The following is a 17,479-nucleotide window of genomic DNA, read 5'->3' as shown; positions in this document are numbered from 1 at the left end:
GGTTGGATGGCATCACCGGCTCAATGGACATAAGTTTGAGCAAACTCCAGGAGATAGTGAAGGTCAGGGAAGCCTGGCATGCTGCAGTTCATGGGGTTGAAGGAGTCAGACATGACTTAGTGACTGAACAACAACAACCCATGATGCTTAACAGCATCAAAACAAACAGCCCACTCAAACAAATGGGCAGAAGAACTAAGTAGACATTTCTCCAAAGAAGATATACAGATGGCCATTAGGCACATGAAAAGATGTTCAACATTGCTAATTATAATGAAATGTAAATCAAAAGTACAATAAGATACCACCTCATACCTGCCAGAGTAGCTATCATCAAGAAGTCCACAAACAATAAAGGCTGGAGAGGGTGTGGAGAGAAGCGAACCTTCCTGCACTGTTAGTGGGAATGTAAATTGATACAGCCACTGTGGAGAAAAGTATGAAGGTTCCTTAAAAAACTAAAAATAGAGCTACCATATGGTCCTACAATCCCACTCCTGGACATATATCTGGAGAAAAACATGGTCCGAAATGATTCATGCATCCGAAAGTGCATTGCAACACTGTTTACGATAACTAAGACACATAGGCAATCTAAATATCCACCAGCAGAGGAATAGATAAAGATGTGGTATATGTTTACAATGGAGTATTACTCAGCCATTAAAAGATTGAAATAATGCCATTTGCAGCAACATGGATGGACTGGAGAGTGCCATACTGAGTGAAGTCAGACAGAGAAGGCGAAATATCGTACGACATCCCTTACATGTGGGATCTAAAAAGATATGATACGAATGAACTTATGTGCAAAACACAACCAGGCTTATAGACTTCAAGAATGAGCTTATGGTGGCTGGGGGGAAGGTTGGGGAGAAGGGACAGATAAATGTATATTTTAAATATATGTTAAATATATTATATAATTATATATAGTAAATTATATAGTATATATTATATTAAATATATAATATATACAGTTACATATTAATTATCATATACAATTATAATTATGTAACATAATATAATTATATATTATAAGCTAATTAGAATTAAATTAAATTATAATTAAGTTATAATATATATTATATAATTATATTATTATATATAATATTATATATTAATATAATATATTGTATATCATATATTAGTATATTAATATATAATATCAATATAACAAATATGATATAATATATTATATGATATATAATATATTATATAATATTAAATAATATATTAAATATATAATTAATATATGATATAATATTATATAGTATTATATAATATAATATATAATATAACCTGTAATATATAATATTTTATATATATCATAACATATAATATATACATAATATAATATATAGAATATATATGATAAAATAATTATATATTATATATAATATTTTATAATATATAATATATTATCTATATTATAATGTATTATATATAATATAATATATAATATACATAATATATATTATATATAATATTTTATAATATAATATAATATTAGAACATATATAATATATAATATATTATATATATAATATATATAATACTCCCCTATACCCTATACCCTATATTAGTCAAGAAGTTTGTATATATATAATATATATAACATGTTATATTATATATGTATTATATATAATATTTATAATAATATATATGATATTTATATATGCTATATATAATATATATTATATATTATATGTATATAATATATAATATATATTATATATTATATGTTATATAGTACATTATGCATAGTATATATTTATATAATATATATAACATATTATAGATGTATTATATATAATATATATTATAAATATTATATGCTATATAATATATTATATATATAATATATATTATATATATTTTATATCTATTCAATATATATATTATGTTATATATAATATATAATATATATTATGTTATATAGTCCATTATGCACAGTATATTATATACAGTATATATTTATATACAGTATATTATATATATTACAGTATATTATATAGTTTATTATATACAGCATATGTTTATATACAGTATATTATATATTATATAATACATATAATATATATGATTATATAATATACTATATATTATGTTAAATATATATTTAAAATACATTAAAATATCTTTATATTTCATTTATCATTTTTGTAAATTTTTAATATATATATTATATATATATATATAAATAATATGTTACAACCAAAAACTGTTGAGAGTAAATCTAAGACTTCTCATCATAAGGAATAATTTTTTCTATTTCTTTAATGTTTCATCTATATGTGATGAACGGTGTTTTTTAAACCTCTTGTTATCCTTTCATGCCGTGTTTAAGTCAAATCATTATTATTATACACCTTTAGCTTAAACAGTGCTGTATGTTGATTATATCTTAGTAAAATTAGAAGAAAAATGAAATCATTAAAATATAGATCAAGGCTAAAGAGAAATACCTTTACTTCATCATAAATATATCTATATAAATGTAGATCAATGACAATTAGTTGTACCCAGGTTAAATCAGTAAGCTCTGTGAAAATTCATATAATTATAAATTTATGAAATGTGCATGTTTTCTGTATTCTGTTCTTTGATTAAGGCCTTTAAATGAAGGGGCTGATATAAGCTGTCTTACCTTCAGTTTATTTCCTGGGGCAAATATCTCTAAAATTAATTTTGCAAATTGTTTTTTGTAGCCAACCTGGTGCTACTCAAAGTACATAGAAGCCTTAGAACAGGAAAGGATTCTTCTTAAAATTCAAGAGGACCTAGAAAGAAAGTTGTTTGCAGGTAAGTTTTGCTCTTTGCTTATAGGGTTGCTTTGTTATCTTCTATCACAGATTAATTTTAGAGGGCTTTGCTAATGATTACTTCACTGTTTCTCTTATTTTCATGCAGCCACACCATCTTTTACAAATTTCAAGTCTACTGCTTCCACTCTGTCTTTGAAAAAGACTGTATCTTCCCACAACATCCAGAGTGAGTGTCAAGTGACAGTCTGATTTCAGTTCTTTCTTCCTTATTGTTAGAACTCTACCTCTCACCTGGCCATCTGGAGAGGGCAGAGAGGGATGAGGTCTGACATCCTCCAAACTGCTCTGACCCCCAAGTTAGGAGAATTTCAGAGTGTAGCTGTCCCATCTCTGTGTCTCTGTTTTCTTCTCTTTTGCTAAGGAGGAAAGACTATGACATATACCCAACACTGCATACCATTTCCAGCCTGACAGCACTCATGGGAGTGTATACCCTGCTGCTAGGTACAACAGACGTTCATAGACTGAACTGATCAGTCCCATCCCTGTCCCTCTGACTCACACACTAATGTACATGGACATCTGCACAATGCGTATACACACACACACACACACACACACACACACACACACACACACACCCCTACTTACACTCTCCACTAACAAATTAATAGGCAGGAGTAACTTGCCTCCCTTTTGAACGGCACAGTCTCTTCTATCTACTCTTTATCTAGTTTTCTCTTCCACAAAGAACATTTATTGAAGAATGGGCTCAGTTTTCCAAGGCTTTGCAAGCTGAGTTTTTCTAAAATACAAGAAGGAACTGATTATTAATAACTGAAAATCAAGCTGGGGTCCTTCTCTCATACAGATACTGATGTGATTATACAGTTATGATCAGATACTAATGTTAGAGTTTCTAACAATGCCCTTAGAAAGTAGTATTACTAGTGTAACGTAATATATGTGCAACCCATTGAACTAATACTCAAAGGACCCAGTAAAAGTCCCATTTCTCTTCTATTTTGTAGCTTAGATTTTTGTTTCTCAAAATCCTTAGGTTTCTGGTTCTTGGGAAGGTATGATGATCAGGCCTTTATGCTCTTAGCCTGCTCATCTCTCTTCTTTTCAGATTTATCCTTAACCATTGTGTTCCTGTCAGTTCCCTTACCCCTTAGATCAACATCGCAGTGCCTCCAACATTAGAGTGTGCTGACTCATTTGTTAACTTTTTTGATCCTTCTTACAACTCTAAGTTTTTGTTGTTGTTTTGGATTTAAATTTTTTCTCACTGATTATGTTTCAGTCATTTCTTCTTTTTTCTTTGCAGGAATTCTTTAAACCAAGTTTTAACTAACATGGAAGCACAAGTGATTTTTTGATGGTCTGCTTTAGAGCAAGCCTGTCATCTAAATAAAGTTTGGCTTGACTTCCATAGTTTAAAAATTTCAGCTCTTCTGTGCACATAACATATAAGACTATAAAAAAAAACACTTTAACTCATTTAGAATAAAACAGATTCTATCTCAGAAGAATCACAGACCTGAAGGTACCATGTTTTGCTCCTTAAATAGTCTTTTAACAAAAATGTTCCTTGAGCATTCAGTATACAGTTGACCCTTCACAACATGGATTTGAACTATACAGTTCCACTTATATGCAGATATTTTTCAATAGTAAACATTACAGTACTCCAGGATCTGTGCCTGGTTGAATCCACAGATGCAGAACTGCATATTTGGAGGAACCATGGATACAGGGGCCTGCCATAAGTTATACAGAGAATTTCAACTTTATGGAGGAAGGGTTCAGTGCCCCTAACCTCTGTATTGTTCAAGGGTCAGCTGTATTTGGTTGGCAGATACATTCAGCAAGTGGTTAGGGATATTCCTAGCAATAAATTGACCCAAAATATAGAGGGAAGAGCCTTCCTCATCTTGTCCCTATTCCTATTCCCAACTCTAAAGAAGCTGTATGTTAAATCTGTGTGGCTCTCAAACTTCAGTGTGCATAAGACTCCCGGTAACATTTGCTAGCAATGCAGATTCCTGGGCTCACTCTCTGAGAGTTTGATTCAGTAGTTCTTGGACAGAACCCAGGAATCTCCCTCTTTAAGGGACATTCTAGTTGTCTGTGTGATAAACTGTTAGGGTAGCAAGAGAAGTGTTTTAAAAGGCAAAAGCCCCCTTATTAACTAGAGACGGTAACAAATCTGCCTGCAATGTGGGAGACTTGGGTTCGATCCCTGGGTCAGAAAGATCCCCTGGAGAAGGGCATGGCAACCCACTCCAGTGTTCTTGCCTGGAGAATTCCATGGACAGAGGAGCCTGGTGGGCTATAGACCATGGGGTTGCAAAGAGTCGGACACGAATGAGCGACTAACACACACACTTGTAGCAGAGAGAACCCAGACATACCTCTTTGTATCTTCTTTCCTAGAGGGAAAGGAGAATCTGTAAGAAATTATCTGGGAGGATGAACCTTCATCATCTGTTTGCTTTGGGACTCAGAAACTGCAAGCACTGTGACCTGGGTTAGCAGATTGGAAGCATTAGACTTCCACTTTACTACCACCCCAGAAAGTATATTCAAAGTAGAAACTACCATTCCTAATTCTTTAAAGAGTTAAGCATTGTATAGGGGGGGAGAGCATCAGGAGAAAGACTTCAAAGATCCCACTTTTTTTCTAAAGCAGTAGGTTTGGACACTTTTTTTTTTTTTTTTAAAGCATCAGAACCCTGTAGTTTCCTCTGTTCCCATACTTCCCTATACCCTATATTAGTCAAGAAGTTTGTATCTGTTTTCCATTCATTGCCCTTGTTTTTTTTTTATTCCATTTGTTTTCTGCCTTTTGATTTTAACTAAGCATTTTATGTGATTCCATTTTCTCTCTTAGTGTATCAATTATACTTCTTTTTAAAGTTGTCTAGTTAGTTGCCCTAGAATTTGCAATATATATTTACAGCTAATAAAAGTCCACAGTCAAATAATACTCGGCTGCTTCATGGCTGCTTCATGGGTAATGCAAGTATAATACCTTTTAACAGAATATTCCAATTCCTCCCTCCTGTCTCTTATCATATTGCTGTCAATTAATTTCACTTATCCATAAGCTATAATTGCTGAATGCATTGTTGATGTTATTATTTTTAACAACTGTTTTCTCCTAGGTCAACTCAGAATAAGGAAATAAAAGGTATTATTTTACCTTCATTTATTCCTTCCCTAATGCTCTTTCATTCTTTGTGTAGATCTGAGTTTCTGACCTATACCATTTTCCTTCTCTCTGAAGAACTTCTTTTAATATTTCTTTTAAGGAAGGTCTTTTGTTTGCCTTAAAACATCTTTATTTCTCCTTTACTATTGAAGGATAATTTCACTGTATACAAAAATCTTAAGTATTTCTTTTTCTCTTTCAACCTTTCAAATGCTTCACTCTCTTTTTGCATGGTTTCTGAAGAGAAGGTAAATGCAATTCTTGACTCTCAGATTCCTTCAAGATTTTCTTTTCATCTTTGACTTTCTGCAATTCAAACATGAGAGGTGTAGATTTTTGTATATATGTTCTGCTTGTGATCTCTGAGCTTTTTGGATCAGTAGTTTTGTGTCTTTCATTAATTTTTGAAAATTCCGTCATTATTACTTCAAGTGTTCTGTTCCTTTTCCCCCTGCTATTTCATTATATACGTGTCGCACCTTCTGTAATAGTCCCATAGTTCTTGGGTATTCTTTTTTTTTTCAGTGTTTTTTTCCTCTTTGCATTTCAGTTTTGGAATTTTCTGTTGATTTCTCTTTAAGCTCACTGATTCTTTCCTCAGCTGTATTAGTCCATTGATAAACTTATCCAAGACATTCTTCATTTTTGTTTCACTGCTTTCAGTTACTAGCATTTTCTTTTGATTCTTTGTTTGAATTTCCGTCTCTCTGCTTATGTTACTCAGATGTTCTGGCATGTTGTACACTTCTTTCTATTAAATCTCTTAACATATGAATCATAGTCATTTTAAGTTTTTGGTCTGATCATTCTGAAGTCTATGTCATATCTGATTATGATTTGATGCTTGCTTTTTGTCTCTTCAGATATGTTTTTATGCCTTTTAACATGCTTTGTAATATTTTTTTGAAAGTAAGATACGAGGCATAAGGTAAAAGGAACTGAGGTGTATGGACCTTTAGTGTGTGAGATTTTGTATTTATCTGACTAGCAGTTAGGCTGTGTTTAATGTTTGCTGCATCTGTGGCGTTAGTGGCTGAAATTTCCTCTATATCCTTGTTATTTTCTTCTCTGTGCTTTTGGGTTTCTTAGAGATCCCTTAATAGGGTCTGAGGCTTGCAGTTCTTTTATCTGTAATCCCTGACATTATCAGTTCAGTTCAGTCGCTCAGTCGTGTCTGACTCTTTGTGACCCCATGAATTGCAGCAAGCCAGGCCTCCCTGTTCATCACCAACTTCCGGAGTTTACCCAAACCCATGTCCATCAAGTCGGTGATGCCAACCAACCATCTCATCCTCTGTCGTCCCCTTCTCCTCCTGCCCCCAATCCTTCCCAGCATTAGGGTCTTTTCCAATGAGTCAACTCTTCGCATCAGGTGGCCAAAGTATTGGAGTTTCAGCTTCAACATCAGGCCTTCCAATGAACACCCAGGACTGATCTCCTTTAGGATGGACTGGTTGGATCTCCTTGCAGTCCAAGGGACTCTCAAGAGTCTTCTCCAACACCGCAGTTCAAAAGCATCAATTCTTCGGTGCTCAGCTTTCTTCACCGTCCAACTCTCACATCCATACATGACCACTGGAAAAACCATAGCCTTGACTAGATGGACCTTTGTTGGCAAAGTAATGTCTCTGCTTTTAAATATGCTATCTAGATTGGTCATAACCTTCCTTCCAAGGAGTAAGAGTCTTTTAATTTCATGGCTACAATCACCGTCAGCAGTGATTTTGGAGCCCCAAAAAATAAAGTCTGACACTGTTTCCACTGTTTCCCCATCTATTTCCCATGAAGTGATGGGACTGGATGCCATGATCTTAGTTTTCTGAATGTTGAGCTTTAAGCCAACTTTTTCACTCTCCTCTTTCACTTTCATTAAGAGGCTCTTTAGTTCTTCTTCACTTTCTGCCATAATCAACAAAACTAAAAGCTGGTTTTTCGAGAAGATAAACAAAATTGATAAGCCATTAGCCAGACTCATCAAGAAACAAAGGGAGAAGAATCAGATCAACAAAATTAGAAATGAAAATGGAGAGATCACAACAGATTCCACAGAAATACAAAGGATCATAAGAGACTACTACCAACAGCTATATGCCAATAAAATGGACAACTTGGAAGAAATGGACAAATTCTTAGAAAAGTATAACTTTCCAAAACTGAACCAGGAAGAAATAGAAGATCTTAACAGACCCATCACAAGCACGGAAATCGAAACTGTAATCAGAAATCTTCCAGCAAACAAAAGCCCAGGACCAGACGGCTTCACAGCGGAATTCTACCAAAAATTTAGAGAAGAGCTAACACCTATCCTACTCAAACTCTTCCAGAAAATTGCAGAAGATGGTAAACTTCCAAACTCATTCTATGAGGCCACCATCACCCTAATTCCAAAACTAGACAAAGATGTCACAAAAAAGGAAAACTACAGGCCAATATCACTGATGAACATAGATGCAAAAATCCTTAATAAAATTCTAGCAAACAGAATCCAACATCATATTAAAAAGATCATACATCATGACCAAGTGGGCTTTATCCCAGGAATGCAAGGTTTTTTTAACATCCGCAAATCAATCAATGTAATACACCACATTAACAAATTGAAAGAAAAAAACCATATGGTTATCTCAATAGATGCAGAAAAAGCCTTTGACAAAATTCAGCATCCATTTATGATTAAAACCCTCCAGAAAGCAGGAATAGAAGGAACATATCTCAACATAATAAAAGCTATATATGACAAACCCACAGCAAACATTATCCTCAATGGTGAAAAATTGAAAGCATTTCCCCTAAAGTCAGGAACAAGGCAAGGATGCCCACTTTCACCACTACTATTCAACATAGTTTTGGAAGTTTTGGCCACAGCAATCAGAGCTGAAAAAGAAATAAAAGGAATACAGATAGGAAAAGAAGAAGTAAAACTCTCACTGTTTGCAGATGACATGATCCTCTACATAGAAAACCCTAAAGACTCTACTAGAAAATTACTAGAGTTGATCAATGAATATAGTAAAGTTGCAGGATATAAAATTAACACACAGAAATCCCTTGCATTCCTATACTCCAATAATGAGAAAACAGAAAGAGAAATTAAGGAAACAATACCATTCACCATTGCATCAAAAAGAATAAAATACTTAGGAATATATCTACCTAAAGAAACAAAAGACTTATATATAGAAAACTATAAAACACTGATGAAAGAAATCAAAGAGGACACAAACAGATGGAGAAATATACCGTGTTCATGGATTGGAAGAATTAATATAGTGAAAATGAGTATTCTACCCAAAGCAATCTACAGATTCAATGCAATCCCTATCAAGCTACCAATGGTATTTTTCACAGAACTAGAACAAATCATCTCACAATTTGTATGGAAATATAAGAAACCTCGAATAGCCAAAGCAATCTTGAGGAAGAAGAATGGAACTGGAGGAATCAACCTGCCTGACTTCAGGCTCTACTACAAAGCCACAGTCATCAAGACAGTATGGTACTGGCACAAAGATAGAAATATAGATCAATGGAACAAAATAGAAAGCCCAGAGATAAACCCACGCACATATGGACACCTTATCTTCGACAAAGGAGGCAAGAATATACAATGGAGAAAAGACAATCTCTTTAACAAGTGGTGCTGGGAAAACTGGTCAACCACTTGTAAAAGAATGAAACTAGAACACTTCCTAACACCGTACACAAAAATAAACTCAAAATGGATTAAAGATCTAAACGTAAGACCAGAAACAATAAAACTCCTAGAGGAAAACATAGGCAAAACACTCTCCGACATAAATCACAGCAGGATCCTCCATGACCCACCTCCCAGAATATTGGAAATAAAAGCAAAAATAAACAAATGGGACCTAATTAAAATTAAAAGCTTTTGCACAACAAAGGAAACTATAAACAAGGTGAAAAGACAGCCTTCAGAATGGGAGAAAATAATAGCAAATGAAGCAACAGACAAACAATTAATCTCAAAAATATACAAGCAACTTCTGCAGCTGAATTCCCGAAAAATAAACGACACAATCAAAAAATGGGCCAAAGAACTAAACAGACATTTCTCCAAAGAAGACATACAGATGGCTAACAAACACATGAAAAGATGCTGAACATCACTCATTATTAGAGAAATGCAAATCAAAACCACAATGAGGTATCATTTCACACCAGTCAGAATGGCTGCTATCCAAAAGTCTACAAGCAATAAATGCTGGAGAGGGTGTGGAGAAAAGGGAACCCTCTTACACTGTTGGTGGGAATGCAAACTAGTACAGCCACTATGGAGAAGAGTGTGGAGATTCCTTAAAAAACTGGGAATAGAACTGCCATATGACCCAGCAATCCCACTGCTGGGCATATACACCGAGGAAACCAGAATTGAAAGAGACGCGTGTACCCCAATGTTCATCGCAGCACTGTTTACAATAGCCAGGACATGGAAGCAACCTAGATGTCCATCAGCAGATGAATGGATAAGGAAGCTGTGGTACATATACACAATGGAATATTACTCAGCCATTAAAAAAAATACATTTGAACCGGTTCTACTGAGATGGATGAAACTGGAGCCCATTATACAGAGTGAAGTAAGCCAGAAAGAAAAACAACAATACAGTATACTAATGCATATATATGGAATCTGAAAGATGGTAACGATAACCCTATATGCGAGACAGAATAAGAGACACAGATGCATGGAACAATTTTATGGACTCTGAGGGAGAAGGTGAGGGTGGGACGTTCTGGGAGAATGGCATTGAGACATGTGTATTTTCATATGTGAAACAGAGCACCATTCCATGTTCGATGCATGTGACAAGGGCTCAGGGCCGGGGCAATGGGATGATCCAGAAGGATGAGAGGGGGAGGGAGGTGGGTGGGGGGTCCGGGAAGGGGAACACATGTAAACCCATGGCTGATTCTTGTCAATGTATGGCAAAAACTATTACAATATTGTAAAGTAATTAGCCCCCAACTAAAATAAATAAATTTATTAAAAAAAAAAAAAAAATTTACATGTTCATTTTTGGCCTACCCTGAAAGCATCTCACAGCATGAGTTAGTCTCAACTTTTGCTACTAGAGTCAGTTTCCTTATAGTAGTGCTCAGGAAGAATAGTCTCATTAGTTCTACCGATTTCTTTTTTTTTTTTTTATTTTTTATTTTTTATTTTTTTTCTACCGATTTCTTAACATGCCTTCAGTGTGTTTTCTCCTTCTCTCATCCCCCAGTGGATTACTGCCTTATTTCAGATTCTTACCACCTTGGATATGAGTTTTAATTAATATCTCTAAAATAGAAGTTTTTTATTTAGCATGACATACATATAAGGCCCTCCTGTCTTCTGATGTAAACAGTGATTCAGATCAGACATTTGTTCCTCTGGGATGCTATCTTTGATATTCTTATCTCACTGCAGATTCCTAACAGCTGCATGAGTTATCACTCACTCTTCTGTCCTAACACTGTAGCTTGTTCATTACTCTATAATAGCACTAGTTACACTGATTGTAATTTAATTTCCTGATTAAAGCTGTTATTTGAACTTCAGTATCTTATATAGAACATCTGTAAAATAGATATTCTTTAAGGATTTGCTGAAATGAAAGAAATATCTGCAATGTAAAATCTCTGGAAAGTAAAAAGTCACTGCTCATTGAAGAAAGTCAGTATAATGCTATTCAAACAATGTTTTCCATTGGTATTTTTGTAATTGGAAATGCACAGCAAAGTGGCTTGTTTTAGATAAAGTATATTTAATAATCTTTGTTGTAGCTACATCATTCTTTCATATTTATGAAAATAGATCTATGTGTCATTGTGTCTTTCAGAGAATAAATTAATACTTATTAAATCACATTCAATCACTTAAATCACTTTAGGCTTAGATTTCTCAGTCTTGGCACTGTTGACATTTTTGGCCAGCTAGTTCTCTGTTGTGAAGGACTCTTCTATGCAATGCTGAATGTTTAAAAATACACCTGGCTTCTACACTGTGTGCTGGTAGCACCGCCTCGGTTATCACAACCCAGAATGTCTCCAGACATTGCCAAATCATCCCTAATTGAGAACTATTACTTTAGACCTTGGAACATTTTTATGTTTTACTTTTTGAAATCCCTAATTACAATGGAATCTTCAAATTATACTTATCTAGCACATCATTGTTTTTAAAGTATCACACCTGCTAGCTCTTGTAACACTGCCAACAGTGCCTTCTAACTAATGACAACTTATTTGTTTTAGTGGTATCTGTTTTACATCAACTTGAATTATTTCTTCTTTTATATCATCTTTGGAAGTATAATGCCTAAAGGAGATGCTCAACCAATGTTTATTGAATTAATAGAACATAAAATAAATTCCTTACTTAGATTTAATGTTAGTGACATACACTATATTTTAGGTAATCTTAAAAGTGCCCTTAAATCTGCATTGGATTTGTACAAATAAATAAATTCTGACTGAGCTACATGTTTACATCTGATATGCTTCTTGATTTTTTAAGTCCTCATAAAGAAAAAACAACTTACTTTTAGAAGTCTTACATTTTAAAAACACACAAATTACTCTGTAAACTATGTCAGCTTACACCCTTCAATACATGGGAAAATTGAGCTTATACTTTGTTTATATTATTATTTGCAGTGAATAACTATTTTGAAATAAATACAATAGTGCAGTAATCTATCAGTAATGTGGCCAGTTGAGGCCGATTCAGATTGTGGATATTATTTTTTTCATAAAAAATTTAGTTTTAAAGGCATAACCTAATTCATGTTATATTTCTTAAATTTGTATGTTTATAATTTATTACATAATTGAAAATTATAGTATTTAGTGATGGCATCACCAACTCAATAGACATGAGTTTGGGTAAACTCCGGGAGATGGTGATGGACAGGGAGGCCTGGCATGCTGTGGTTCATGGGGTCGCAAAGAGTCGGACACGACTGAGCGACTGAACTGAACTGAACTGAATCTGTGAGTAATTTATTTCTTAATTGACATACCCTTTTTAAAAATTACAGTAACCTTTTTACTTCAAAAAGTATCTCAGTTGGTGTATATCCAAAGATTCAGTAGAAATTTGTTCTAATCTTGGATCTGTTACTGTCTTTCTGATATAGAGCCGTTTATTTTTGCCTCTTTGGGTCTCAGTTTACTTATGTATAAGAAACAAAGGGTCCTTTTTTAGCACTAATATGTAATTCTGTGAGTTTATGATACTGGAGATTTTTTAATCTATAACTGTATATAGAGTTTTGGTGTATTCCTCAATGAGCAGTTATTTCTGTATTTTAAATTAGAGACTTAGGTCAAAAGATGACTTGGGGGATGGTTCAAGATGACAGTGTAGAAAGATCCTGAACTCACCTCCTCACACAGACACACTCAACAGATTTACAACTGCATATGAAATAATTCCCTGAGAAAGGAACCTGAAAACTAGATGAATGAAGCTTCCACAAAAAAGGTTAAAAGAACACCAGCGAGACCAGTAGGAAAGGTGGAGATACAGGCTCACCAAGGAAAACCCACACTCCAGATGCAGTAATTCACAATCGAGAGGGATCACAAAGGTGCAGATCTTTCTTCTAGATGAATGAGGGATTCACACTCCACATCAGGTACCCCATCTTCTAGATACTGTAGAAGAGAGATAAGCACCCAAATACCTGGCTTTGAAAACCCAGTTTGGAATATGCACAGGAAAACTATAGAACCAAGAAATGGGAAACCTATTCTTAAAGAGCTTGTGCATAGACTCACTTGATCTGAAAACTATCACAAAAACACCAGTTGGAAGAGTTCATGAACCATAGGAAAAGGGACCCATATACTAACCTTGAAGCATCTTTTTAGAGAAGCAAAAATCACTTGGGTTACTCCTTGAGGACTGAGTCACAGGCAGGAACCATTTATGCAATCTGAGGCTACCTTGCTAATGCCAGTACTGGTGGGCACCACCTCTAGGAAGTGGATCCAAAAAGATACTGCTGCGATTTATTGTAGTATAGTCTGAAATCAGGGAGCCTGATTGCTCCAGCTCCATTTTTCTTTCTCAGGAAGGGACTCCATTCTTAAGTTCAGTTCACTGCTTAGTTGTGTCCCAACTCTCTGTGACCCCATGGACTACAGCATGCCAGGCTTCCCTGTCCATCACCAACTCCTGGAGCTTGCTCAGATTCATGTCCATCGAGTCAGTGATGCCATCCAACCATCTCATCCTCTTTTGTCTCCTTCTCCTCCCACCTTCAGTCTTTCCCAGCATCAGGGTCTTTTCCAAAGAGTCAGTTCTGCACATCTGGTGGCCAGAGTATTGGAGTTTCACCTTCAACATCAGTCCTTCAAATGAATATTCAGGACTGATTTCCTTTAGTATTGACTGGTTGGATCTCCTTACAGTCCAAGGGACTCTCAAGAGTCTTCTCCAACACCACAGTTCAAAAGCATCAATTCTTCAGTGCTCAGCTTTCTTTATGGTCCAACTCTCACATCCATACATGACTACTGGAAAAACCATAGCTTTGACTAGATGGACCTTTGTTGGCAAAGTAATGTCTGTCTTTTAGTATGCTCTCTAGGTTGGTCATAGCTTTTCTTCCAAGGAACAAGCGTCTTTTTATTTCATGGCTGCAGTCACCATCTGCAGTGATTTTGGAGCCTAGAAAAATAAAGTCTGTCACTGTTCACATTTTCCCCCATCTGTTTGCCATGAAGTGATGGGACCAGATGCCATGATCTTAATTTTCTGAATGCTGAATTTTAAGCCAGCTTTTTCACTCTCCGCTTTCACTTTCCTCAAGGGGCTCTTTAGTTCCTCTTCACTTTCTGCCATAAGGGTGGTATCATCTGCATATCTGAGGTTATTGATATTTCTCCTGGGAATCTTAATTCCAGCTTGTGCTTCATCCAGCCTGGCATTTCTCATGATGTGCTCTGCATATAAGTTAAATAAGCAGGGTGACAATATACAACCTTGATGTACTCCTTTCCCTATTTGGAACCAGTCTGTTGTTCCATGTCCATTTCTAACTGTTGCTTCTTGACCTGCACATAGATTTCTCAGTAGGCAGGTAAGGTGGTCTGATAGTCCCATCTCTTTCAGAATTTTCCACAGTTTGTTGTGATCCACACAGTCAAGGCTTTGGCATAGTCAATAAAGCAGAAGTAGATGTTTTTCTGGAACTCTCTTTGCTTTTTCTATGATCCAATAGATGTTGGCAATTTGACCTCTGATTTCTCTCTTTTCTAAATCCAGCTTGAACATCTGAAAGTTTTCAGTTCATGTACTGTTGAAGCCTCACTTGGAGAATTTTGAGCATTACTTTGCTAGCGTGTGAGATGAGTACAATTATGCAGTAGTTTGAACATTCTTTGGCATTGATTTTTTTTGGGACTTTGGGATTTTAATGAAAACTGACCTTTTCCAGTCCTGTGGCCACTGCTGAGTTTTCCAAATTTACTGGCATGTTGAGTGCAGCACTTTACAGCATCATCTTTTAGGATTTGAAATAGCTCAACTGGAATTCCATCACCTCCTGTAGCTTTGTTCGTAGTGATGCTTCCTAAGGCCCACTTGACTTTGCTTTCCAGGATGTCTGGCTCTAGGTGAGTGATCACACCATTGTGGTTATCTGGGTCGTTAAGATCTTTTTTGTATAGTTCTTCTATGTATTCTTGCCATCTCTTCTTAATATCCTCTGCTTCTGTTAGGTCCATACTTTTTCTGTCCTTTATTGTGCCCATCTTTGTATGAAATCTTCCCTTTGTATCTCTAATTTTCTCGAAGAGATCTCTAGTCTTAAAGGCACACACAAAATCTCACATGGTCTGAGTTCCACCACAGAGGCAGTAGTTTGAAAGGAGCCAGTGTCAAACATGTTTATTGATCTTGGAGAACATCCTGGAGATGCAAGAGTCAGCTGGGACTCCCCTTAGGGATGGAGACATGGCAGCAGCCATTTGGGGAAGTCATTTTACTGCAATAAAAATGGTGATGGCAACTGCCACTTTGGAATAATCCCTCTAGCCTACTAGCACTGGGTGCTGATATGCCCACCAGCAGGATGGCTCCAGCATCAAGTCCCCCCAGGTCAAGCATTCAGCCATACAGGGGCCCAGCACTACCCATCAGTAGGCTGGTACCAGCCTCCAGTCACCTCAGGCCATACAGGCAGCTGCATGAAGACCAGGTTCTGACCTCTGTAGGGCAACAGCCTCTGCAGAAGACATGGGCTTAACTGATTCAGGGTCCAGACCTGCCTATCAGGGCACCCTGTATAGTCAGCCCTGCCACAACCTAAGGAAGTATACACAGCCCACATAAGGGGCACTTCTAGAGCAAATAACCCTGATGACCGGAGGAGAGCATTCTGCTGAGCCTCCTACGGCATCACCTGTATAAGATACTTCTCCAACATCAGTAAATACAACCGACTGACCTCTGTCTAGAAATAAACAGTACTGGGCAAAATGAGGAGACAGAGGAATATCTTCTAAAAGAAGGAAGAAGACATAACTTCAAAGGAAGAACTAAATGAGGTGATGCTAAGAAATCCACCCAATATAGAGTTCAAGGTAAGAATCATAAATATGCCCACCAAACTTGAAAAAAGAATGGAAAATACAGTGAGATTTTTCAGAAATGAGAAGAAGAATCTGACAAAACCAAAAAATACACTAACTGAAAAGATACAGTAGAAGAAATCAACAGTCTATTAGGTGATACAGAAGAATGAATCATCAAGCTGGAAGACAGAATAGTAGAGATCACCAAGCTGAACAGAAGAAAGGAAAAAAGAATTTTTAAAAATGAGGATAGTTTAAAAGACCTCAGGGATAACATCAAGAGTACTAACGTTTGCATTATAAGGGTAGAGAAAAAGAATAGAGACGGGGTAGAGAACTTTTATGAAGATATAATAATGGAAAACTTCCTTAACCTGGGGAAGGAAACAGGCATCTAGGTTGAGGAAGCACCAAAAGTTTCAAACAAAGTGAGGCCAAAAAGATCCAAACCAAGACAAATTATAGTCAAAATGGCAAAAATGAAAAAGAATTTTTTTTTAACAATAAGGAAAGAAGCAACTAGTTATGAATAAGGGAACTCCCACAAGACTCTTAGCTGACTTTTTAGCAAGAAGTTTGCTGGCAATAAGGGAGATGCATAATATTTAAAGTGGTGAAAGGCAAAAAATCTACAGCAAAGTACACTCTGGCAAAGTTTTCATTTAGATTTAAAAGAGAGATAAAGAATTCTACAATCAAAACCTAAAAGAGGGGCTTTCCCGGAGGTCCAGTGCTTAGGACTCCATGCTTCCACTGCGGAACTGGTTGGGGAACTAGCATCCCACATGCTGCACAGTATGACCAAAAAAAAAAAGAAAAACCAAAAACCCAAAACCTAATAAAAGCGTTCAGTCATCTATGATAAAAACACTCAACAAAGGGAGTATAAAGGGAACATTCCTTGGCA

At 35.7% G+C, this 17,479-nt stretch overlaps 1 protein-coding gene and 2 long non-coding RNA genes across 22 annotated transcripts in view; 1 reads left to right on the top strand and 2 right to left on the bottom strand.

Annotated features, from left to right (window-relative positions):
• The window catches only part of RGS22 (regulator of G protein signaling 22), a 129,256-nt gene extending 125,042 nt beyond the window's left edge, over positions 1-4,214 (top strand). For 12 of the 20 annotated variants that reach the window (XM_081503381.1, XM_081503380.1, XM_081503384.1 and 9 more), the window contains 3 exons: positions 2,712-2,805; positions 2,914-2,994; positions 4,099-4,214. In XM_081503381.1, the coding sequence (XP_081359507.1) occupies positions 2,712-2,805; positions 2,914-2,994; positions 4,099-4,109 (186 nt within the window). In that variant the 3' untranslated portion in view covers positions 4,110-4,214. The remainder of the gene's footprint in view (positions 1-2,711; positions 2,806-2,913; positions 2,995-4,098) is intronic. The other 8 variants (XM_081503385.1, XM_081503401.1, XM_081503382.1 and 5 more) reach the window with 1 other exon arrangement.
• Positions 1-17,479, bottom strand: part of LOC145511024 (uncharacterized) — a 76,744-nt gene that overhangs the window by 34,225 nt on the left and 25,040 nt on the right. The window lies entirely within an intron of this gene.
• LOC145511028 (uncharacterized) lies at positions 11,134-15,859 on the bottom strand. The gene is made up of 2 exons (XR_014057405.1): positions 15,627-15,859; positions 11,134-14,861 (listed from the first exon to the last, which is right to left on the bottom strand). It is a non-coding gene; the product is annotated as an uncharacterized LOC145511028 (long non-coding RNA).

The sequence above is a fragment of the Giraffa tippelskirchi genome, chromosome 6, assembly GCF_054371585.1.
Source record: "Giraffa tippelskirchi isolate mGirTip1 chromosome 6, T2T-mGirTip1v1.2.pri, whole genome shotgun sequence".
Taxonomy (NCBI): domain Eukaryota; kingdom Metazoa; phylum Chordata; class Mammalia; order Artiodactyla; family Giraffidae; genus Giraffa; species Giraffa tippelskirchi.
This window is presented reverse-complemented; position numbering and strand designations above follow the sequence as displayed.